At 43.1% G+C, this 25109-nt stretch overlaps 1 protein-coding gene across 2 annotated transcripts in view; it reads left to right on the top strand.

The window, feature by feature from the left end:
• Positions 1–24625, top strand: part of CHORDC1 (cysteine and histidine rich domain containing 1) — a 64907-nt gene extending 40282 nt beyond the window's left edge. Inside the window, exons 6-11 of one of the 2 annotated variants that reach the window (XM_073612974.1) lie at positions 4178–4236; positions 5511–5581; positions 8047–8152; positions 14940–15059; positions 16962–17024; positions 18815–24625. In XM_073612974.1, coding sequence (XP_073469075.1) covers positions 4178–4236; positions 5511–5581; positions 8047–8152; positions 14940–15059; positions 16962–17024; positions 18815–18973 — 578 coding nt within the window. In that variant the 3' untranslated portion in view covers positions 18974–24625. Of the gene's footprint in view, positions 1–4177; positions 4237–5510; positions 5582–8046; positions 8153–14939; positions 15060–16961; positions 17025–18493; positions 18705–18814 lie in introns of those variants that run through there. The other variant, XM_073612975.1, reaches the window with a different exon arrangement.
• Positions 24626–25109: the final 484 nt, after the last annotated feature.

The raw sequence follows: 25109 nt of genomic DNA, 5'->3' as shown, positions 1-25109 counted from the left end.
AGATTTTGATTTCTTAGATCTAGAATGGGTCTGACATCTCCATTTTGGTTTTGGTATCATGAAAAGATTTGAATAAAAACCCCAGACCTTGCTCCTTTGTGGGGATATGTCTGATCACCCCTTGAGATATTAATCGGTCTAGTGCTTGAAACAGAGATTGTCCTTTCTCTGGATCTTTGGGAACGCTTGACCCCAGGAAGCGAGACGGTAGAAAATCAGGAAATTCCAGCTTATACCCCAGCGTTACCATGGAGATGTCCCATCTGTCCTGTATTTCTTGCTTTCCAGACTTCTGAAAACTGCAGAAGTCTTCTCCCCACCTTGGTGAGGGCGGTTGCCTCTTCATGATGAGGCTTCAGGATTCTGCTTTTGCAGGTTTCCGACCCCAGGACTTCTTTTGAGCCTGGGTCTGACTCTTTCCTCTAGAGTGTGATGGCTGAGGCCATCGCCCCTGCCTAGAGGCTGAAGCTCCTGGTGTAAGGCCCCTTTCACACTGGGGCGGGGGTGGCGGCGCTTTACCATCAGCATGCGGCCGCTAGCGCGGCGGTTTTACCCCCGCTAGCGGCCGAGAAAGGGTTAAAAACCACCGCAAAGCGCCTCCGTGTAGACTCCGCTCCTTCACCGCTCCGAAGATGCTGCTAGCAGGACTTTTTTTTTTCCCGTCCTGCTAGCGCACCGCTCCAGTGTGAAAGCCCTCGGGGCTTTCACACTGGAGACACAGCAGCGGCGGTTTCGAGTCGGTTTGCAGGCGTTATTATTAGCGCAATAGCGCCTGCAAACCGCCCCAGTGTGAAAGGGCCCTAAGGGAAAGAGCCCGTTTAAATGAAGGGCGTTTATACTTTCTTTTGACTGGCAAAAAATACTTTTCCCACTAGAAATTGTTTGGATATATTTGTCCAAGTTTTCTCCAAATAGTCGCTCCCCATGAAAAGGGAGCCCAGTTAGGAGATCTTTACATGGTGCTTCAGCTGAAAAACTTTTTTTTTTTTTTTTCAACCACTGGATTCTACGCATATGTACAAGCATAAGCGTAAGGCGGGATGCCTGGTATATAGAATCTTTAATAGCATCTATGGCAAAGCATAATGCTTTTGGTAGTTCAGCCAAATCCTGAGCTTATTTGCAGGAAGCTCTCTAAGGGCCTGTTTAAATTTGGTCCTTTAGAGATTGACAGACGCTTATTGCAGTGACTGCAGACTGAGTAATGGCATCTGCCATGGAAAAAGTAGATCTTAACAGGGATTCCAACTCATCTGTTGGATCCTTTAAGCATGTGTGCATTGTCTACTGGACAACATTGGAAATTGCAGCGTCAACAGCTGGTATTTTCCATCTTTTGGAGAATTTCTCCTCCAGGGGATAGAGAATTGCAATTTTCTTAGGAGGATCCGGGTGATCCCATTCAGCAAAAAATAAGCTGTTCTAGTAATGCATGCGCAGGAAACGCATTCAAAGGTTGAGAGGATTTTAAGGAACCCAAGGAAGAAACCGAACTTTCAGGAGACTCCGTTAGGGGTAGCATGAAAGTAGAAGAACCATCTCTGTAAGAGATTGTATCAGCAACTCCTCAGATTTGAGAGGCTGAAAAAGGCTCATCTACCGTTGTTTCCTCCGCTGAGAAATCCTCATCGGTTTGTTTTTCCTCCTGATCGACTGAGGGTAACACCTCATGGATTTAGCACGCTTCCTATCCATTTGAATGGAGGATGCGATTAAAGCCGCTAATCTTTCTTCCAGACCCTGCAGGGAGGGGGAAAGGACATCTTCAGTTACGTATACAGGGGCTGAAATGTGAGCAGCAGTTGCACCATCAATTTGTTCCAAATGGCTCACCCTGGCTTGCCATACCTGGTAATTCAGGCGAGGATGACAGCATGGGAATGCGACTCGGGATCCTAGTGCCTGGGGGTGAAACCTTTATGTGGTGTCTTTTTTGGTAGGCATAGTCCTAAGTACAAAAACAGAGGCACTATACAAATTGCACTTAATCGCTGAAAATAGTCATGACATTTACTGTATCAGGAATGCCAGTTTGCAACCCTCACATGTCCCACAGTTCTTGTGTCCTTGTGTTGCAGGCTGCTTGTTTTCTCCGCGTCAGCCGAGGAAAGACTCTCACAGCTGTGTTGTATTTGTTTTTAGCCTGCCGTGTGTCCTCGTGGACGTTCACGGCATCGCGCTTAGGCTCCGCCCCCTCCGAGAAAAAATTCTGCCACTTTTTTACTTTTAAAATTGTTCCTGCATGGCGTTTTCGGGACCACCGACCCAACATGGGGGTGGGGGGGGAGCAGGGACCCATCCAGCAGCAGGCTAAAACAGTAAAATCGGTCACAGTTAAAACAATAAGCGGTATTAGCGGGGCCTCCACACCCCTCCGCGGCGGGGGGGGGTAATGTACCCCTAACCCTCTGGTCCCATCAGGGAGAAGAAAACACTTTTGCAGCTTTCTCTTACCTTGCAGAGTCTCCCTCTGCACGCTGCTGCAATCGCACACGGACTGAGCTTTCAGTGAAGACAACAGAGTAAGGTATGTGCATAGACTCCCTCTAGTGGAGATTTAAGGCTTAACAACATTTTTTCCCTAATGGAAGAAATACATGGATATCTTTAATACCTAAGTTTCCTCCCTTGCCTTATCCTCGTCGCAGGATTTGCTGAATTAACAAACAATCCAGCCTTCAGCCATCACAGCAGGCTGCGTAACAAACCTTCAGGGACTGGGTCCCTAAAACGGGGGTCCAACTGCCCTGAACTGTAAAAGCACCCCATCAGGAAGTTTAGGTAATGTAGCAAGACCTAAGCCCTGGGTTCCTGGGGTCCAGCCCTACAAAGTGAGGCATTACAGGCAAAACCTCGTGCTTCGGATACGAGGCCCCAGGTGTGCTATCCTTTTAGGAGTCAATGGCACTTTGGATGGATCTGGTCTATGGAAGCTATTTAAATCCAGCATGGATCCCTCCTGGAGCTCCTCAGAGCACATTATCGCTCGTGATCAACACCTTTAGACACTGGTGAAAAAACTGATGTTCTCCTGGAAGGAGGAGGGGTTATATAGGAAGTAAACTTCCTTGATTGGGTTTACCAGTGTCAACACCTGAAGGTAGCCTATAACCCATTAAGTAATTACTTAAGGCTCTGTGTCCCATGATGTACGATAAAGAAAGTGTATGCGGGCTAGCACATCCCAGGAGACTGTGTCAGGCAGGTGCTTAGGCTTCATGATCCTGTGTGCTCTGTTAATTAGGATGTCTCGAGGAGTAAGCTCTAGGAGCACTGTGAGGAACAGTTGATGAAGATAGGATACCAGCTCTTTTGTTTTTTACAGTTTCCAGAACTCCCCAGAATGTAATGTTGTTACACCGAGAGCAGTCTTTTAAGTCAGCAACTTCTCTGTCTTGGGCATCCAACATTTCATTGTGGGCTTTGGCAACATCCCTCAGTTGTTCTTCTACATACTCTGTGCGTTCCTCTGTGTAGTCTAGCCTGGTGGGAAAATGTGGGATAGAGGAGCGCATTTCTCTTTGTATCCCAAATTGCAAGGAAAGCAGCATGGCTTTTAAGGTGGATTCAGAGGCAGGAGCGTCTGAGGCAGGGAAAGCAGCCAGTGTCTCATGGTTGTCTGTGTCTTTTATCTGCCTGCGCTTCTAAGATGGCAGCTCCATGTAACTTTTTAGCTGAGGGAGACTGTATAGGAGACAGGGCAGCCTGCTTACCTCTGTCAGCAGTGTGTCCTTGTGCAGCTGAGGACTCGTGAGAGGATCCTCCATATCTGAGAGCACTTCCTGAGACTCCACTGCCTGAGGCTCCACCTGGTTGTGCGGGCGGGAGTCCTCCCCGACGCCATGCTGAGCCGCTGTGCTGGTCGGCGGCATGAAGAACACTGTTAAGCGGCGTGGTCCCTGTGACATCGACTTTCTCAGGGTCATCGCCTCACTCAGACACACCCTCTATTTAACTACTTTAAAGTAACCCTATCACAAACCTGGGCAGTTCAAACTGACATGCTTAACCTACCAAACAGGTCAAAATAATCAGTAAATCCAAAGACATGGTGCATGCAGATCTCAATGTTTCCTAGAGCCCTAACATGTTTAGTGGAGCAGTGATTATTCTAATTGAAACCAGATCGTTTTCTTTATTAAAAAATGTACTAATGTGTCTTGCTTTTTTTTTTTAGATGAGGACACAGGAGAGATCAAAATTGGAACTTCCTGTAAAAATGGTGGCTGCACAAAGGTACAAACAGACTTTATTAATTTTAGCTTGTTTTATACTATGTTATATCCACATATGTCTGCCATCTCCCTCTTCCATCCAAAGTTTACAACTTCCCTTGTACAGCATCTATCCAATCCTGTCCCTTTTATGCTTCAGTCTGTGTGTTGGGAAAGCTGCACACAAGCACACCTTATGTCAAAGATGTCTCTAACAGCATTTTAACCCCTTCCCGCTGAGCGTACACAGATGTGTGTACTCGGCTTTCCGGGGTTATACCGGGATGATGCCCGCAGCTGCAGGCATCATCCCGGTACCGTTTTTTACAGCGGGCGATCGACTTTCCTGGTATAACAACCGATGCGGCTAAAAGGCCAATCAGACGCCTCCGGCGGCTGGGGGCGGGCTGGAACTAAGCCGCGGGCGTCATGACGTCACTTCCCGTTTATTCGGCTGCCAATGGCACCTTTTTAAAAAAAATACACAGTATTCAAAATCGCCGAAGACGGTGATATGAATGCTTTGAAGTGCAAAGGAGGGATTGGGGGTCTTTTAGACCCCCGATCCCTCCATAAAGAGTACCTGTCACCACCTATTACTGTCACAAGGGATGTTTACATTCCTTGTGACAGCAATAAAAGTCATCAAAAAAAAAAATTTTTAACACAATTTATAAATATAAAAATAAGAAAAAAAAAAAAAATTAAAGCGCCCCTGTCCCCGCGAGCTCACGCAGCAAAGAAAACGCATACGGAAGTCGCGCCCACATATGTAAACAGTGTTCAAATCACACATGTGAGGTATCGCTGCGATCGTCAGAGCAAGAGCAATAATTCTAGCACTAGCACCTCCTCTGTAACTCTAACCTGGTAACCGTAAAATAAATTTAAAACGTCGCCTATGGAAATTCTTAGGTACCGTAGTTTGTCACCATTCCACGAGTGCGTGCAATTATAAAGCGTGACATGTTTGGTATCTATTTACGCGGCGTAACATCATCTTTCACATTATACAAAAAAATTGGGGTAACTTTACTGTTTGTTTTTTTTTAAGTTCATGAAAGTGTCCCTTTTCCCAAAAACTTCCGTTTAAAACACCACTGCACAAATACCGTGTAATATAAAATATTGCAACAATCTCTATTTTATTCTCTAGATTCTCTGCTAAAAAATATATATATAATGTTTGGGGGTTCTAAGTAATTTTCTAGCAAAAAATATGATTTTAACTTGTAAACACCAAATTTCAAAAATAGGCTTAGTCATGAAAGGGTTAATCTCGTTTTCTCCCCTCAGACGTTTAATGGACCACAGAGTAATGAAGAAGTATGTCAGTATCACGCTGGAGTGCCTATCTTCCATGAAGGGTATGTGTAAATATTGTGTCTTTTATCATTTTATCATATTTATCATTTAAAATGTAAGTTCACCGTTACAGAAAACCTGTAAGGTGAACTTACACTGGACCCCCTCCATATTCCCCCCGGTCCTGCTATACAGGAGTCCCACGATCACCTGCTGTGAGACACAGCATCTCCGCTTTGCTGGCTCGGGGATTTGAAGTCCCCACAGCTTAATCTTTTATCTGTGCTTCTCAGCTTGTACAGCTAGGAGCCATTCTAATTGGTCGGTGCTGTCACATGGACGGCACTGACCAATCGGAACCCACGTAGCCCATCCTGTCGGCACCGAGGAAGAGGACAGTAAGCCAGGAGGATTTCAAATCACCGGACCAGGGGTGCCCCTGTGTCTCACAGCGGGTGATCGCAAGACCAGGGGGGGTGGGGGGTCCCCAGTGTAAGTTCAACTTACATATTTTCTGTAAAGGTGAACTTCTCTTTTAAGCCTGTTGTAGCCAAGCTGGCCCAAATGAACTAGTTCTCATTTTAACATTTCATCTATATGTGCTGTACTATATGTAGTAGCATTAAGGGCACTGAGCTGGCCTGACTGCTTCTCCTTCATTTAGGAGAAGCCTTGTAGTAGCATCCGTTACATACAGTAAGCGGCACTGAGCTGGCCTGACCATTCAGGAGAAGCTTTGTATTTTTATCAATGAATACAAGGCTTTCTCTGATTTGACCAAGGTGGAGAGGTGGGAGGAGGATGTCACAATTTTCACCTCCGCTAATTAAAGGAGAACCTCTGGCTGAATCTAGGATGGAAAAGGACCTGGGGGTCCTAGTAGATGATAGGCTCAGCAATGGCATTCTAATGGCAATTAGAAGAAAAGAGGTTTAACCTTAAACTACATAGAGGGTTCTTTACTGTAAGAGTGGCAAGGATGTGGAATTCCCTTCCACAGGCGGTGGTCTCAGCGGGGAGCATCGATAGTTTCAAGAAACTATTAGATAAGCACCTGAACGACCGCAACATACAGGGATATACAATGTAATACTGACATATAATTACACACATAGGTTGGACTTGATGAACTTGTGTCTTTTTTAAACCTCACCTACTATGTAAAGGAAGTCTTGTATTTATTAAAAAACAAGGCTATTCCTGAATGGAAAAGTATTTAGGTCCACTCGATTCAGTTGCAGCAGAAGTCAGAAAATCGTTCATGCGGCTGCTGGAACACAGTGCTGCTTTACTGAATGTAGCTGATGCCACACAGCAGCTGCATCAGTTAGTGATGGAAACAAAAACAATCTGTTGCTCCCCCTGTTAGATTGCAGCTGCATAATGATGTAACGAAGGGGGTGGGGGGAGTGGGCGCGCATGTTGGCGGTGGGCACAGATTGCAGCACCGGTTTACTTTATTTTTTTTTTTTTTGTGACCATGTTACATTGAGCTGCTGTAACAAACAGTGCAAGTGAAAAAAAAAAGTGTAGTTTTAAGTATTATATAATATAAGGGAGCACTGAATCATTAGAATGACTGAAATGACATCATTTGGGATGTCATCAATTTTTTTTCTTAAAGGTTTGTCATTTTATAGTAACAGTGTGGTACTTAGATTTTTTTTTTTTTTTTTTTATGGTAAAGAGAGGCCCCACCACAAGAGCTACTAGGCCCTTTTCCTGGCCTTTGGTTTGCCATTCCTCCCATGGACACAATGGGCCCTATTCTTTTGACTGACACCAACAATGAGGCATAATTCTTTTCACTGACAACAGTGATGGGGTATTATTCCTCCTCCTGCTGACCACAGGTGCAAAGTGCTTTTTTTTTTTTTTTCTTTTTTGGACCCTTGTGCAATAGAATGCACGCTAGTTTCTCCAAGGTAAGGGACCCAGAAGACTTGCCCACTGTTGATCCACGATGCCTTGTCCTTTAAGCCCTTTAGTATCAAGTGGGTGCTTTGAAAGATGCAAGAAGGGGTGAGAGGCAGCCTGGTCTTCTTCTGCCATCACTGTTTCTGTTACCTTGCTCCTCTTTGCTGTGAGTTTGTAAATGGGTCCTTTGGGCCCCTTAAATTGTATTTGCATGCTCTCGGTTAGAAAAAAGGCGTTCCCTCCTTTCTCATGTGTTGGTAGATGCTGACAGTTAAACTACCAACAATTTTCTTATATCGCTTAGAACTCGATCGGTGAGACCTCTGTGCCAAGTTCCTCAGTCGTCACACTTGTCGTAGCTGTTATTGGCAGGTACAACCCTCGCTAGTTTTATATTTATCTCTCTTATTTTCTGGCAGTTGTATCAGGGTGGGGGCAGAAACATGACATGCAGTTGATTTTATCAGGTTCCACCCTTTTAACTAAAATGATTGCTTTTAAGTGCACTGACTGTTTATATGTATCATCTAGGTTATGTGAGCGAAAGCAAGAAGGAAAATTATATTTTTTGCTGATTAGTTACATTTTTTTTTTTCTTGAAATTTGTTAGGATGAAATATTGGAGCTGCTGCAAGAGGAAAACATCAGATTTTAATACGTTTTTATCGCAGGAAGGGTGCTCGAGGGGCTCACATTTGTGGATTAAAAAGAACGATGTAAGTTTAAAGGTTGCAGAAAATTTGTTCCAATGTTTCTCTGTTTAAAGTGATTGTAAAGTCTTTTTATATAGAATATGTAACAAACATGCTATACTTACTTGCTCTGCGCAGTTGGTTTTGCACAAAGTGGCCTGGATCCTCCTCTTCTCAGGCCCCTCTTCTGTGCTCCTGGCCCCTGAGTGCCCCCACAGCAAAACATCTGAGCCAAGCCACAACTCCCTGTGTCCATTCAGACACGGAGCCACGACCCGGCCCCACCCCCTCTCAGGTGATTGGCTGACTGATTGTGATTTGCAGCAGTGGGAGCCAATCTTGCCATGTTGCTGTCTCAGCTCATGAAGAGGGGAGCCCCGGGCAGCTGAGACACTCCTGCAACATCGCTGGATAAAGATGGGCTCAGGTAAGAAAAGAGAAGTATGGGATTTTTTTTTTTATTATTCCATAATCATTCTTACCTAGGTGAATGCAGCATTGGTCCAATGCTGCATCTGTCCCCCGACGCCTCTTCACTGAGAACCAAACCACCCAACGCCGCCAATGGCTTAGTTCTCTCACCTCCCTGAGCGGAGAGCTGCTGCCTGTCAATCAGAAGCTCTCCTGCTGTGCTCCTCCATGCTTCATTGGAGCGCTGAGCTGTGAAGGGGTCGGGAGCGGCCGCTGAGACGCCTATCAGTCCAGGCACCTGGCAGATCCAGATTTCCAGAGTCAGGATGACGTGGTGTTTGGACTGATCTGTGTGACGACAGCAGATAGCGGACTACAGACCGCTCTCTGCTGAAAACGGGTCACAGGAGTGCAAAACAAATTGCACTCCTGTGACCCATAGGAGAAGCCCAGCCGCATGAGCTCAGGCTGGACTTCTCCTTTTAATGCATACTAGAGCTGCACGAAATTTCCCAATTCTTTCTATGCAGAGAGTTTGCTCTGCTAAAGCCTACAGCCCTTAAAAGAAAGGAAAGAAAAAAAAAACGGGCCCAAGAATCACAACATTCTTTAGCAGTGGAACTTAAGTATAAACATTGTAACAATTTGTCCTTTAGATCAAAGGAATATACACTTTGGTGTGTAAATGAGGGAAGTTTTAAACACTAAACCTTTTTCTGACATTTGTTGGTTTCAAGTTAAAATAATTTTTTTTTGCTAGAAAATTACTTAGAAGCCCCAGACATATATATATATATATATATATATATATATATATATATATATATATATATATATATATATATATATATATATATACCGTATTTATCGGCGTATAACACGCACCCCAATTTAGGAGGGAATTTTAAGGAAAAAAAAACTTTTAGGAGGGAAGTTGAAGGGAAAAAAAACTTACATTTAAACGCTTGTCAGTGCAGCCTTGTCAGTGCAGCCTTGTCAGTGCAGCCTTCCCCAGTGCAGCCTTCCCCAGTGCAGCCTTCCCCAGTGCAGCCTTCCCCAGTGCAGCCTTGTCAGTGCAGACTTCCGCAGTGCAGACTTCCGCAGTGCAGACTTCCGCAGTGCAGACTTCCGCAGTGCAGACTTCCGCAGTGCAGACTTCCGCAGTGCAGACTTCCCCAGTGCAGACTTCCCCAGTGCAGACTTCCCCAGTGCAGACTTCCCCAGTGCAGACTTCCCCAGTGCAGCCTTGCCCCAGTGATCCCAGCCATTCTGGGCTTCAAAATCGCCGATCGCGATTTGAAAATGGCGCCGCCAGCGCCGAAATACACAGAGCCGGTCCTCGGCTCTTTCCGGCGGCTCTCGTTCACTTTCGGCTCCACTCGTAGTCCCGAGCGGAGCTATCCGAACCTAGCCGAGTAGGTTCGGATAGCTCCGCTCGGGACTACGAGTGGAGCCAAAAATGAACGAGAGCCGCCGGGAAGAGCCGAGGACCAGCTCGGCTCTGTGTATTTCGGCGCCATTTTCAAATCGCGGTCGGCGATTTTGAAAATGTGACAGGTCGGGATCGCAGGGGTTTTAAGGGGAAAAAAGTGCGTGTTATACGTTATATATATATATATATATATATATATATATATATATATATAATATTTTTTAGTAGAGACCCTAGAGAACAAAATGGTGGTTGTTGCAATATTTTATGTCACACTGTATTTCTGTATTTGTGCAGCAGTCGTTCAAATGCAATTTTTTGGGAAAAAAATTACACTTTAATGAATTAAAAAAAAACTAACCAGTAAAGTTAGCCAGTTTTTTTTTTTTTTTGTTTTAATGTGGAAGATTTATGGCGCGAGAATTGTGAGAATTATTCTAAGCAAAAAATTGTGATTCTCATTTTGGCCAGAATCGTGCAGCTCTAATTCACACAATGCATTAAGATGAAAAAAAAACTTTACAATCTCTTTAATGGAAACATAATTATTGGCAGCAGAAATTCATAGTGCTTATGAAAGCGCCACTGTATCCATTTTATGTAGTCTTGCACTTGTTTGGGCCCCATTTACAGGGGGTGGAATCCACTTGCCCAGCAGTGGAATCTGTCTGCTGATTTCTCAACCCACCCACCCACCCACCCCCCCCCCCACTGAGTGAGGAGGATGATAGGTCTGTGTCTGCTCCGCTCTACTGTATGGGCTGTAGGTTTTACATCTGACTGCCAGTCGATCCACCCGGACGGAGGGGAACGGATCCCCTTTCATTTGTTTTTTGCGGATCAGGTTGGAGGTAGACGGACACAAGTCTGTTTACTTCCGCCGTTCCGTAGAGGTGAATGGAGGGTCCAGTCAAGGTCTGCCTAAAAAGGACCGACAGGCTGATCGGATCGATCGTGTGAAAGGAACCTTATGCTACACATAAGGTATATAAATATCTGGGGGCTTGCATCATTTTTATGAACATTTGCCTGTGCATCCAAATCTATCCAAGCCTGATGTTTTCTCAGTGTGTGGTGTTGGTTGAAGAGGGTAGAGAATCCAGCTGGGGGGGGGGGGGGGGGGGTGCAAGAACTAGTAGTGCAACAAAATGAAAATTCCGGTGCCAAAACCACAAATTCAGGATGCACTTGGCTGAAAACCGAAACGGACAGATTTTTTAATTTTAATCAATGTAACTGGCGTTTTTTGCATTGAAGTCAATGGGACACTGCATGCCATTATCGGCACCCTTTTTAAAAATAATTTTTCTAAATGTTTCAAGATGCTGATACCATTTTCGGCGGCCAATATATCGCTGCATCCCTAGTAAGAACCATACTGGGCATATACTATAGAAGACCATAATGGGTCTGCAGAAGGGAGCTCTCTGTGCTGGGCTTTTTGGAGCATGCAGATAATTGTCTATTTGCCTGGAATGTATAACTTAACCACTTAAGGACCGGAAGGTTTTACCCCCTTAATGACCAGGCCCTTTTTAGCGATACAGCACTGCGTTATTTTAACTGAAACTTGCACGGACGTGCGACATCGTACCCAAATAAAATTGACGTTTTTTTCCCACAAATAGAGCTTTCTTTTGGAGGTAATTTGATCACCTTTGCGGTTTTATATTTTTTGCGCTATAAACAAAAAAAGCATACATTTTGAAAAAAAAAAAAACAGATTTTTTACTTTCTGCTTTAAAGCATACCCAATAAAAAATGTAAAAAATCTAATTTCTTCATCAATTTAGGTCAATATGTATTCTGCTAAATATTTTGGTAAAAAAAAAAAAAATCCCAATTAGCGTGTATTGATTGATTTTGCGCAAAAGTTCTAGTGTCTACAAACTATGGAATAGACAGACTTTTTTTTTTTTTTTTTTGCGGGACTGCGACATTGTGGTGGACTAATTGGACATGAAGTGACACTTTTTTGGGGACCAGTGACATTATTACCGTGCTAAAATCTATATATCTATCAATACAGTGTCAAATAATTGCTGATTCTATTTTAAAAACATAATATGTGCAACAAGATAAAGTGCAGAAATACTGTAATCCAAATAGTCCCATACACAATGCCTTATCTGTACAATCAATGGCCAATATCCAAAATCTTTCTCAAATCCATTTGATGTCTTCAAATGTGGAAACACACCGAAGTGCCCCTCACCTGATACTGTGGACTCCAAAAATATATATGACGTCAAATGCGCTCTGTAAACAATATCCTAATGCCTTCATTTAGCCATATGCTGAACATCAGTGGCAATCAAAAGTTAATCCTTTTGAGGATCCGGGCACAACACGTCAGAGGGACAGTGATGTCATCAACCTGGGTGGGGTCAAGATGCCATCTTTGAGAGCAGTGTTTGCCAGTTTTTTATGTTATGCCTGTATCTATGGATTTTATGTAGGTGCATTACCTAGTGTTCATACATATATATATATATATATATATATATATATATATATATATATATATATATATATATATATATATATATATATATATATATATATTTATAGTCTGCACTATTGGATGTCTGTGCTTCCTTTTTGGTTCACCTGCTCCTTAGAGATTGAGCAGGAAGTGTCTGGAAGGCCCTCAGTCTACATCCAGACTATACGGAGTGTCACATGACATAAAGCCACAACTAAACCCAGAATATCAGAGGATCTGCAGACAAACAAAGCAAACATGGTACAGGGGCAGGATCTATGCTGAGACTGATCATTCAGTTCTAGTGAAAAGAAAGTTGGAATTGAGCATTAAAACTAAGACCCCCTTTCGCACTGAGGCAACTTTCAGGCATTTTAGCGCTAGAAATAGCGCCTGAAAACTGCCTCTCATGCCGCCTGAATGTGAAAGCCTGTATACTTTCACACTGGGGCGGTGCACTTGTGGGACGTTAGGAAAAGTCCTGCAAGCAGCATCTTTGGGGCAGTTTGGGAGCGAATGGGCAGCGCTTCCAAAGCGCCTGAAAAACACTTAGGAAACGGGGCGCTTTTAACCCCTTTGGCCGCTAGTGGGGGTTAAAGCTCCCTGCTATCGGTCAAAAAGCGCTGCTTAAACAGCGGTAAAGCGCCGCTCAAACAAGTGGCGCTGTACTGCTAATGCTCGGGCAGCCCCAGTGTGAAAGTGGCCTAAAAGTATCTGTTATAGCTTATAACAGTTCAGGGAATGCAAGTATTTTTTGTTCCTGGTCTTCGTCCCGATACATACAGGGCCCTAAGCATGGGTACTACTCAGTACAACGTTCAGCCTCAACCTGCCGACTGCTCTCCACCTGGACAACACAAATTAAAAGAAAATTTGGCTTTAGCAAGTTAACGCGTGTTTTTTTTTTTTTCCCTAACTTTGAGGCTTGTGCATCATTGGATTTTGAACCTGTATTGCAGGTCGCACAAATGTCTTTTATATGTACTTTTAAGTGGGGATGTTTCATAACAAGCACTAGTTTCATACTTTTTTTTTTTTTAATCTGACTTGTGATGAGAAAGTAATGTAGCACAAGCTCTGGGAGCTTCTGCCACGTTTTTTCTGGCACTTTTTTTGTTTACAAGTTTAAAGGGGTTGTAAACCCTCGTGTTTTTTCACCTTAATGCATCCTATGCATTAAGAAAACCTGTCACCAAATCTACTTTTTGTCCCGTACATAATAAAGAATAGTTTAGAAAAAAAACATATTTTTTTTTTTTTTTTTACCAAGACATTCATCGTTCTGGGTGGACGTCATATGACGTCCTCCCAGTATACGCCTCGCCCGTGCCCCACGGGCCGCGCTGCAGCCCGATCTGTCACCAGACACCGCTCATGACAGGTCACCGTATCGGGCCACTGCCAGGTACCATGTGATCACTGTGACAAATCGCAGAAGATCACATGACAAAAAAATTCAACTTAAAAACTCGCCATGCCTTTTACTAAATACCTTGGACTGTCTACTTTCCAAAAAGGGCTCTTTCACCAAAGAAATGTAGCAGAATACATTTTGGCCTAAATTTATGAAGAAAGATTATTTGCAAAATGTTATAACCAAAACAATCATGTTTTTTTTTTTTTTACAACAAAAATAACATTGGTAATTAAATGCCACCAAAAGACAACTCTTATTTGTGTGTTTGAAAAAAATTCTAAAAATTTTCATTTGGGTACAGTGTTGCGTGACTGCACAATTGTCATTCAAAGTGTGACAGCGCTGAAAATTGGCCTGGGCAGGAAGGGGGTTAAAGTGCCCGGTATTTAAGTGGTTAAAGTGTAAAAAATTAAGGAATTTTGAGTTTCCTAAACCGTTACACTAATATTGTGTACCACAAAAAAATTGGAATTACCACTATTTTATCGTCAAGGGTATCTGCTTTCAGAAAATATATAATCGTTGAAGGTTTTAGGTAGTCTTCGGAGCGCAAATGATTTTAAATGCAAAAACTGTTCTGGCAGTGACTAATAGTTAATCAGGTTGAAAAAAAGACACAAGTCCATCCAGTTCAACCATAAAAAATAATATCATACAATACCATATATACAATCCTTCACCCACAGTTTATCCAGAGAAAGGAAAAAAACCCCAGCAAAGCAGGATCCAATTTGCTACAGTAGGGGAGAAAATTCCTTCCTGATCCCAGAGAAGCAATTGGATTTTCCCTGGATCAACTTTACCTATAAATGTTAGTACCCAGTTATATTATGTACATTTAGGAAAGTATCCAGGCCTTTTTTAAAGCAATCTACTGAGCTGGCCAGAACCACCTCTGGAGGGAGTCTATTCCACATTTTCACAGCTCTTACTGTAAAGAAACCTTTCCGTATTTGGAGATGAAATCTCTTTTCCTCTAGACATAAAGCGTGCCCCCTTGTCCTCAGTGTTATGTGAAGTTAAAAAGATCGAACTTGTTCAATATTCTTATTTTTTTTTTTTTCAGGGTACAAAGGTTGTTCCATGTCGGCACGATTGGCATCAGACAAGTGGAGGTGTCACCATCTCAATTTATGCTAAGAATTCTGTTCCTGAGCTCAGCTACGTAGAGGCCAATAGCACTGTGGTAAGTTTCAGTATCGGTGATCTCGCTGTGGTTGAATGTAAACCCTCAGTAGCTATGTTAAAGAGGAGTTCGGCCCCCCCAGCTAAAAAAAAAAATAAGTCAGCAGCTACACAGCTATAGCTACAAACTTTCAATATTAGGACACTTACCTGTTCTGGAATCCAGTAATGTCGGCACTCCAGCCAATGTTTCCATTGGCTCTCGGGTGCTGCTGCTGCCGCCATTGTCTGTAAGGGAAACTGGTTCCCTACTGCGCATGTGCGAAGCGCGCTGCGCTTTCTGAATGGCCCCTAGGTGGGGGCAAGGAGGAGCGGCCGCAGCGAGTTCTCTCGGAGTTGGGGATGGGTACCTGTCAAAAATGGACAAAAGTAGAGCTTTAACTACTTGATCAAAGCAACATCCTCCTAAGAGGCAGCCCAGATGTGTTTTTCAGCTTGTCAACTGATGCAGTATACTTAAAGCCGAGTTCCACCCAAAAGTGGCACTTTAACTCGTTTGTCTCCCCCCTCGGTGCCACATTTGGCACCTTTTGGGGGCAGAGGGGAGCGGATACCTGTCCTGTATTTTTACTAAGGGATGTGATGGATTTCACACTGGGGCGGTGCGCTTGCAAGACAGGGAAAAAAGTGCTGCAAGCAGCATCTTTGTGGCGGTGCGGGAGCGGTGTACACGCTGCTTTTAAACTGCCACTGCCTATGAAACTGCTTTGCGGGCGCTTTTAACCCTTTTTCGGCCGCTAGCGGGGGTTGAAAGTGCCCAGCTAGCGGCCGAAAAGTGCTGCTAAAGCGACAGTAAGACGCCGCTAAAACTAGCGGTGGTTTACTTGTCAACGCAGCTGGCAGATCCAGACTTCCTAAGTCGGGATGACGCGGTGCCCAGACTGATCTGTGTGATGTCAGCGGAGAGCGGACTTCAGACCTCTCTGCTGAAAACCGGTCACAGGAGTGTAAAACTAATTGCACTCCTGTGACCCATAGGAGAAGCCCAGCCAAAAAAGCTCAGGTTGATCTTCTCCTTTTTAATATGTCCAACAACAAATTTGCCACAAAAAAAAAAGCATAAAAAACCTCAAATTGCGTTAAAATCGCGGTTAAAATAAGTTTTGTTTTTTTTCCTATAGTGAGTGACCTGTTAGTTTTCAGATACAAGGTTGGGATTTAGTGACAAGAGCAGCCTGGATAAGAGGACATATGATGGGATCCTGTGTATTAAAGTTTTTTTAGGGTGTACACCACCCGATGCAATAATCAATTTCTAACTCTCATATAAGTTCCCAGGGACATCATTGATCTTTTTAGCTATCTGTAAAGGGGGTGGGGGGGATTCTTCTCAATGACCATCACACTAGCGTATTATTAGTTGTAGATATAATCATTTTTAGGAGGGGATCGCTGAGACCATCAGTTATAGGTTACACATGTTAACATGTTATAGGTTACACCCTGGATATGGGTGTTGAGAAAGGTGAACCTCTCCTTTAATTCAAGGGTTCCTCCTTTTTTTTTTTTTTTTTTTAAAGGGTTGAGAGGCTGTTCTAGAGGAATCCTACAGGTATGGCATATGCATAGTTGTATTGGACCAGGCTGGACAGATGTAACGGTATCCATATATAAGTTAAGGGACTTGTGCTGGCACTACTAAATTGGCCAGGTCATCAAGGCAATAATGAACCCTTGTTCTAGAAAGGGTTAACGTTAAACTGCTTGGATTGGTCCGTTCTCTCACCTCGTGTTGTAAAACCAAAGAACTCACTAAATTTGATCAGGTCACATGAAAATTAGATTAGAAAAACTATTGTTTGTGCTAGAAAAAAAAGACACTTTTAGGAAAAGATTATAGCCTTGTAAGCAGTTTGGGCCAGCATGTAACCCGTTTATAGTATGTGCCTTTATCGTCTTCCAGGTCAATATTCACATTGTGTTTGATGGTGAGAAAGAATTCCAGCAACATCTACAGTTATGGGGGGTAAGTATTGTTCTTCTAGCTTTGTTGTGCTGTTAGCTTTTAGTTGTGTTGTGTGTTTTTTTCTTTTTGGTGGGTGGGTGGGGGGGGGGTTATTTCTAGCCGATGTACTATAAAGCTGTTGTATAGTTGCAGGTTCCATGGTATACTCCCAGTTTAAAGTAGAACTATGGGTAAAACTTGTGAGGTCTCCTCTCCAGTACCAGCATCTGATTGAATAGTAAACAAACAGCAGCAAATTTTGAGATCATCTCATTAAAGTTGAACTTTAAAGTGATTGCAAAGTCTTGTTTGTTTTTTTTGTAAAAAATGGCAAACCTGTTATACTTACCTGCCCTGTGCAGTGGTTTTGCACAGAGTGGCCCTGATCCTCCTCTTCTCAGGTCCCTCTTCGGCTCCCCTGGCCCCTCCCTCCTCTTGGGTGCTCCCACAGCAAACAGTTTGCTATGTGCAAACGAGAAGATCTGGACAGCCGCACTCCTAGAAGTAATAATCCAAGTTTCTTTATTTTAAAATCAGGAACACATCAGATACAGGACATCATAGACAGAGTGTACAGATCATAGGCTAACGCGTTTCACACTTGTCCAAGTGCTTACTCATAGCTAATGAATGCTATGGGGGCACCCAAGCTGAGCCATAGCACCTGTGTCCATTCAGACACGGAGCTGCACCACCGACCCGCCCCCCTTTCTCTCCTCATTGGCTGACTGACTTTGATAGCAGCTGGAGCCAATGGCGCCACGCTGCTGTCTCAGCCAATGAGGAGGGGAGTCCCGGGCAGCCGAGACACTGCTGCAACATCGCTGGGTCTAGATGGGGCTCAAGTAAGTATGAGGGGAGCTGCTGCATACAGAAGGTTTTTTATCTTAATGCAAAAAATGCATTAAGATAAAAAACCTGAGTTTACAACACCTTTTTAGTAAAAAAAAAAATAGGGAACAAGCAGATTTTTTTTTTTTTTAACACAGAAGCAACATACTGTCGGTCACTGTACACTAAGCTGCACATGCACAGCTCAGTGCACAAATTCCACAATGCTGAGATGACAGTACTGCATGGCAGTGATGTCCCCTCAGCCCGGCCAATTTAAATGATGGAGATCGGTACCTGCGAGCCACCCGGCCAAAGATGCCAGTGGGAAGCTCCAACAAACGTGCATATGCCTCAATGTATTAGCTCCCATGGAATTTCCATACTGGTCGGTGGCAGTATGTATTACAGTAGCCAATGCTGACTGTGGCAAAAGATAAGTAGATAGATGCGTTTTTGAGTTGTCAGGACTTTTAAAGTTTAAAGGATAAGTTCACCTTTGGGAACATGCTACATGTTCCACCTGTTTTTAGGATGGAACGTGTAATATGTTCTCCCGATGCTGCAGCCACTGCCTGGTTCTCACCCCCCCCCCCCTGCAAAAAAAGTGCATTATTTTTTTTAAAGTGATCTTCTCCTTTAACTCTCGTTTTGGATAGGATGAGGAAGAGTTACATTTCTATCAGCTTACTTCCTGCACTGTGACACCTGTACAAGGAACTGGAACCGGATCTCAGAGAGCTATAAAAGCACTGTCCGTGGTTCTAACACATGGCTGAATGACGCAGGATGTCCTTTGTCAAAAATCTTTATCAGAAACCAAATAAAAATGTTTTGTCTGAAGTTGACCAATAAATGTATTTATAACCACCTGGTGGTATTCAGCTGTCATTTCACCTTTATGGATTATGTACAACTTTTTTTGTGGAACCTGTTTATTTATTTATATATTTTATTAATTGTAATCTTTACTTTTTCAGGTCATTGATGTCCAAAAAAGTTATGTGAATTTAACAGCGACAAAGGTGGAAGTTTTCATGAAAAAGGCAGAGCCAATGATGTGGGCCCGACTAGAGCTACCTCCGAAAGTTGCCCCTCCGCCCCAACGAAAGGACTCTGGAGACACCCATGACCCATGATCTGGGACCAGAATTAAATGCCGGCTAGTAGTAGGGATCCAAGCGTGTTTTTTTTTTTTTTTGTTTTGTTTTTTCCTCAAGCCTCATGTTTCACTGACTGAAAATTTGTGTTAAAAAATTTATTATCATTACTCAGTGCATGACTAGTTACATCTCCTCTGTATCCGTTTTGACGGCAATACAAAAAGCATTCTGTTCATCTGTGATCAGCAAGGCAGTGTCCTCTTTGGGCACCTACTCCCAGATAGGGCTTTGTTTGGAGAGGGGCCAGAGATCAGTGCCATGGTGGGTTTTCTGCCTGGGACCCGCAAGGGGAAACCCTCTTCTCCCCTCCAGAACCTCTTTGATAAGCATTTTAAAACCCAAGTCCATCCTCCAAAAAATCCACATACCTGGTTGTAAATGCTCTCTGTGCATTCCATCCCTGTCATCACTCTGTGAGCTTCAGAACTTGCCTTGGGGGTCTGTTCGGGGCCCAGTAGTTATTGGTGAGATGACCCCCTTGCATCACCCATTCATTTCCTCCTCAGCCTGACTATCATGGGCCCACCCCATGGGTGAGTTAATAATTGCAGAATCCTAAATTTCACAACCGGCTCTCTACAAACACCAGCCTTTGCCCACCCCCACCAGCTGGCAATGTGCATTGCCTCATGGGACATGTAGTTCAAGGAAGGAAGCACATTTCTAGCTTTATTGCATATGTACAATGCTGGTCTCCTATGGAGCTTTAACAGTCATGTGACTGCAAATTAAAGGACTTGTAAAGGCAGAAACTCTTTTATCGTAATGCAGTCTGTGCATTAAGATAAATCGCCTTCTGTGTGCAGCAGCCCCTTCAGCCACTCTAATACTTACCTGAGCCCCATCTAGATCCAGCTATGTTGCAGGAGTGTCTCGGCTGCCAGGGACTCCCCTCCTCATTAGTTCAGACAGCAGAGTGTCGCCATTTGCTCCCGCTGTTGTCAGTCAGTCAGCCAATGAGGAGAGAAAAGGGAATGGCTTTGTGTGTCCATCAAAACACAGAGCTCGACTCCCCTCTTCCCTCAACAGAGTCAATGAAGAGGGAGGGAGACGAGAAACGTGCACAAGGCTTTTTTGAGATCGGGCTCAGGTATGTATAAGAGGGAGCTGCTGCATGTAGAAGTTTTTTTTACCTTTTAAAGTGGTTGAAATCTGAAATCTGACCCATGCACATATATCTGTAGTTTTTACTTATCTCTTCCCAAAGCTCTGAGTCCTGTGTTTTTTTGCTGCTCCGTTCCTCTGTTATCAGCGTGATAACTTCTGACAAATTCTCTGACACAGGAGGTAAAAGCAGCTGGCAATTTGTGTCAGGGAGAGAACTTAGAGATATATATGCAGAGAGCTTGTCTATTCACAGCACAGCTCTGCAAGTTCCTTCCTTCCTCTGCCTATGTGGAGTGGGGGGGGGGTGTGCCTTTCCTCCAATCAGCTCTCACACAGTGTATGTCAAGACTTTACTCCCAGTGCTGAATGAGGAAACAAGATTTGTAACGCGATCTCTACTTTCTAAATGTAGAAAAGCGGAAGACATCAGATATACACGTAAAACTTATGTAGGAGGATTTGTTTAATCTCTGTGTATCATCTGAGGCCAATCACCTCACTTGGGTGTAGGAGAGGGTTTGCATGTACTTTAATGCATAGAATGCATTAAGGTCAATAAACCTTTCTGCAATTTAGAACCACTTTTAACTGAAAGCAAAGGGATAAAGAGCTAGGGACCAGAAACCGATAAAGGATTTCCATTGAAACTAAAAATCTGTCACCCATATGCAGAGGAGGCACCTATTATGTGGACTTGGGAATCAGTGATATCCTGTGGGACAGCGTGCCTCATGCCATGTCTGTGTCACCAGTCCTATAAAATCATGCCTTGAAATATTGGCCCCCATCCAGAACCCGTGTACTAATGTTAACCGTCTCCATGCAATATTTAAACAAACTGTTAGACATTGGTGTAAATCTGTTATTCAAAGCCTTAGAGGATGTGTTAAATTTTTATATTTTCACGTTTGTTGTCACATTCTATATTGTATATTTAAATCTTTTGTAAATATCCTTCAGTTTGCCATGTCTGTCAAGCCGGTATGATGTTTTTCGATGGTTGTCTGCTTACCAACAAAGTATGTTTTAAAGGTATAATGGAATAAATTCAGTAACTCTACAGTTCTCATTGTAGCAAACAGAAGTGGATCAGAGGTCTGTCCCGACCAATCAGTGCTACCTCCTGGATTTCTTGTGAGAATTATGAAATATAATGTGTAACTTGATTTGTTGCCATGGGCAGAGCTGCAATATTTCACGTTCTTCAAGGGTCACTGTACCTATTAGGGCTCTTTCACACTGATGGACTGATCGGGTCCGCCTGTCAGTTTTTCAGGCGGACCCAATCGGACCCTCCATAGCTCTCTGTGGAGCGGTTGATGGCAGCGGATATGAGTCCACTGACACCCACCGACAACCGATCCGCTAAAAATAGACATGTGGGGATTTGTTCCCCATCCGTATGACAGCGGGTTGGAAACGGACAGGCAGTCTGTCCCCATCGGACCGCCCCGTAGAGAACAGCGGGCTGTGTCTGTCTGCTCTGCGTAGCAAAGCGGACACGGACCTGTCATCTGCCTGCTCAGCGGGGATCAACGTAGAGATTCAATGCTGAGCAGGCGGATCCATTTGACAGAGTTTCTGTTCTGTCTGAAAGGAGCCTTGAAGTTAAATGATATTGGTTTTTATAATGTTCCTGTGCTTGTACAGAAGTTTTGAGATATTTGACATCTTGTAAAACTTTGCTGCAAAACTGCTTCTTCTATGTGAGCTGCTACGTTCGACAACACATTGACAGTTGGTGGGTTTCTACCATTGAATTACTGGACAGGAAGTAGTGTGTGTGTGTGCTGGAAAATAATGTTTTTGGACTATATTGTCTGTACTGTGCAGGAAAATATTAGTCCGAGGTCATCCGCGTTTTTATTTTATAGCGGGTTTCTATGTGATGTTTGCATATGAGATATACAGGTGTCCATCTGTTAAGTCCAATCCTCCAGAACTTGTTGTTTTGGAGACGTTACATAATGATTTTTGGTGTGTCTGATTGGCCTTATTTCAGATGTATATGATTGCTATGTACGCTATATGACTAAAAGTATTGTGGCTACCTGGTCATCACACCTAATGTGAGCTTGTTGATTATTCCATTCCTAAGCCACACATCGGCATTAAGGTGGACTTACCTCCTCTTTGTGACTAGGAACAGCCTTCACTCATATGTAAAGGCTCTATACAAATTTTTGGATTGCGTCTGTGATGAATTTGTGCCTTTTCTGCCAAAAAGAGCATTTGTTGGGTCAGCTACTGGATTTTGGACCAGAAGGCCTGGCTGACAACCGGCATTTATATTAGAGTATGTACGCCCAACATTTCACATTCCTGATATGTGCCTGCTGTACCATGTACTTGTATGAAAAAGGATTCCTGTTCTCTTTGTATTGCTTCCTTTGTGTGAAATCCCTGGTGTTCCTGCCAGTCCCTCTGCTTTCCTTTTAAAAACTGACCACACTAAGCAGGACCTGCGTAGCCTCTCACTAGGAAGATCAGTGTGCTGCTGTTTCTCCTCCTCCCCGGTAGCTGAGAACAGAGGGAATGTGATCACTTCCCAATCACGTTCCCAAAAAGGGGGAAAAAGTGTTTCTATTGTTTTTATACCTATACAGAAATGTAGGGTTGCACCGATACTAAGCATTTGCAACAGTATCATTGTTTGTGCAAATGCTCAGATACCTGAAACCTATACTTTCAGGCTTGGTTCTTTCAGCTGTCAGCGGGAATCACCCACTGACAGCTGAAATGTAAAATTATCGGTTGTTAAGGAGTGGGGCGGTCGTGTCCTTAACAACCGATGACTCGTTCAGCTGTCAGTGGGGTTCCCTTGTTGACAGCTGAGGTGTAAACTGAAGTCCTGCAATTGGAGCTGTCAAAAAAAAAAAAAAAAAGGCAGCCTGGCAATATTTATCAACAACGTTGCTCAGCCCAAATATAAAAATAAACATTGTTTCTTTTTGTAGTCTACTGTTTTTTTACAGCTCAAAGGGATGAACTTCATCTGCAGATGAAGTCAGTAATCCCTTATTAACCCCCTTATTTACTATAATCAGCCTTAATTAACTCCTGATTCTCCTCCATTTAATTATTTTCCTGTTGATTTTTTTTTTTTGTTAACTTCTATTTTATAAACTATTAATAAATAAAATTGTTCATGTTTGAAAAGTGCACTCATTTAAAAAAAAATGTATTCATTTTCATTTTTAAATAACTTTTAAATGCTTTGTACCATTGCTGACAGCTGAAGTGTGAACAAAACAGTTGAGGTAGAGTACTAAAAAAAAAAAAAAACTATTGGTGCATCCCTACACAAATGTTTTGCCTTTTCATTTCTATTTTAAACTGAATTGGTGGTTTTTCAAGGTGATGGTTTACACACGCTTTAACCCCAAAGGTATTTTATCTGATTGAGGTCAGGGCTCTGTGTAGGCCATGCAAGTTCCTTCACCCCAAATTCATCAAACCATGTCTTTATGGAGCTGTCTTTGTGTACAGGGATACAGTCATGCTGGAACAGGAAAGGGCCTTCACCAAACTCTTGCCACAAGGTTGGAAGTGCACAATTGCCTTTGTACCCTTCACCAGAAACACCTGAACTTCCTCAATTGGTGTGGAGTCCATATAATACCTGTGATGGTCAAGGTGTCCACACTTTTGGCAATATTGTCTATGTTGAGGGCCACACTAACAGCGGGCTGTCCTTCTTATGGTCGAGCTCTAAAATGCCCTGATCACAGGCGGGAAATATCTAAGTCGAATCTTTCACTTTTCTGTCGCTATGTCTAAAAACCAAACTCTGATGTGCTAAGCAGCTATAATTATGATGTGTTGCAGATTTTTTTTTTTTTTTATTATTTTGGGGCAGGGTTAAATTTTTTGACCAATCTCCTGAACTTTTACACATTGTCCAGGACTGTTATTAAAACTTTTTTTATATGAACCATTTAATTAATCTGTGTAGTTTATTGCTTATTTTACTTTCTGTCTAGTAAATCAGTTGGAGAATGCCATAGTTAAGCTGGATAATTCCTTGATGGAAAACCATAATGGTTTCTGGTCTAATTTAAGATGTTTATAAACTTTTTTTTTTTCTATGGCTTTCATGTTAAAAATCTTTATTTGACACAATTAATGTAGGTTGCTTTTGTGACATTGTTCAGGCAGAGCTTTCGGTGGTTAGCAATAAGAACCTAGTAGTAGTAGCTGCTTACTTATGGACTCTCTCTCTCTAATTGACTCTCCATCCAAAGGTTTATGAATTTGAGTATCCACCCCCTAACTTTTTTTTTTTTTTTTTTTTTTTTATTGAGCTAAACTGCCAGAATTCAAATTGCTGTTTCTACAGCACTGACTTGCTGTCACAAAACCTTATAGCTCCACCAGATTGGCTGCAAATCGGTATGGAATACTCCTATGCTGTGCTGTCTATTGACCGGTCTACAAGAAATAAAACATTACAATCACTTTAAGATTACATATTGTAAAGTTTAATAAAAAAATAAATAAAAATAACAAACGTCATATTTACCTGCTGTGTGTGATGATTACCGAGCAGCCCCGATCCTCCTTTTCTCAGGTCCCCCACTGATGCTCCAGGCTGCTCCTCTTCTCAGATGGCCACCGTAGGAAGCCGCTTGTGGCAGGGGTAGGGTAGCATTTATGGGAGGTGGAACCACATCAATGCAGTGGGGAACCATGCATCAGACAAAGTGTGTCCATAACGGTTGTATTTCTAGAACAGAGATAGTAACCCCTGCAAGAGAATATTCTCACTTACAGTAGGTACTGCATGGTTTAGGATATTGGACTAAACAGAACTCACCAAACGGGTAAGTCTGCCAAAACAAATATTTCATCTGGGGTGGGTGCTTGTGGTTCTACAGGCCACAGCCATGATGATGGTGTCTCGATCTTTCCTCTGCATTTACAGTATAGTATGTGTTTAACTATATGTATGCAGAATCCATCAGAAAACGCACGCCCCCACTTCCTAGGCTGGCTGCACAATACT

Source organism: Aquarana catesbeiana, linkage group LG02, assembly GCF_042186555.1.
Source record: "Aquarana catesbeiana isolate 2022-GZ linkage group LG02, ASM4218655v1, whole genome shotgun sequence".
NCBI classification, from domain to species: Eukaryota; Metazoa; Chordata; class Amphibia; order Anura; family Ranidae; genus Aquarana; species Aquarana catesbeiana.
This window is presented reverse-complemented; position numbering and strand designations above follow the sequence as displayed.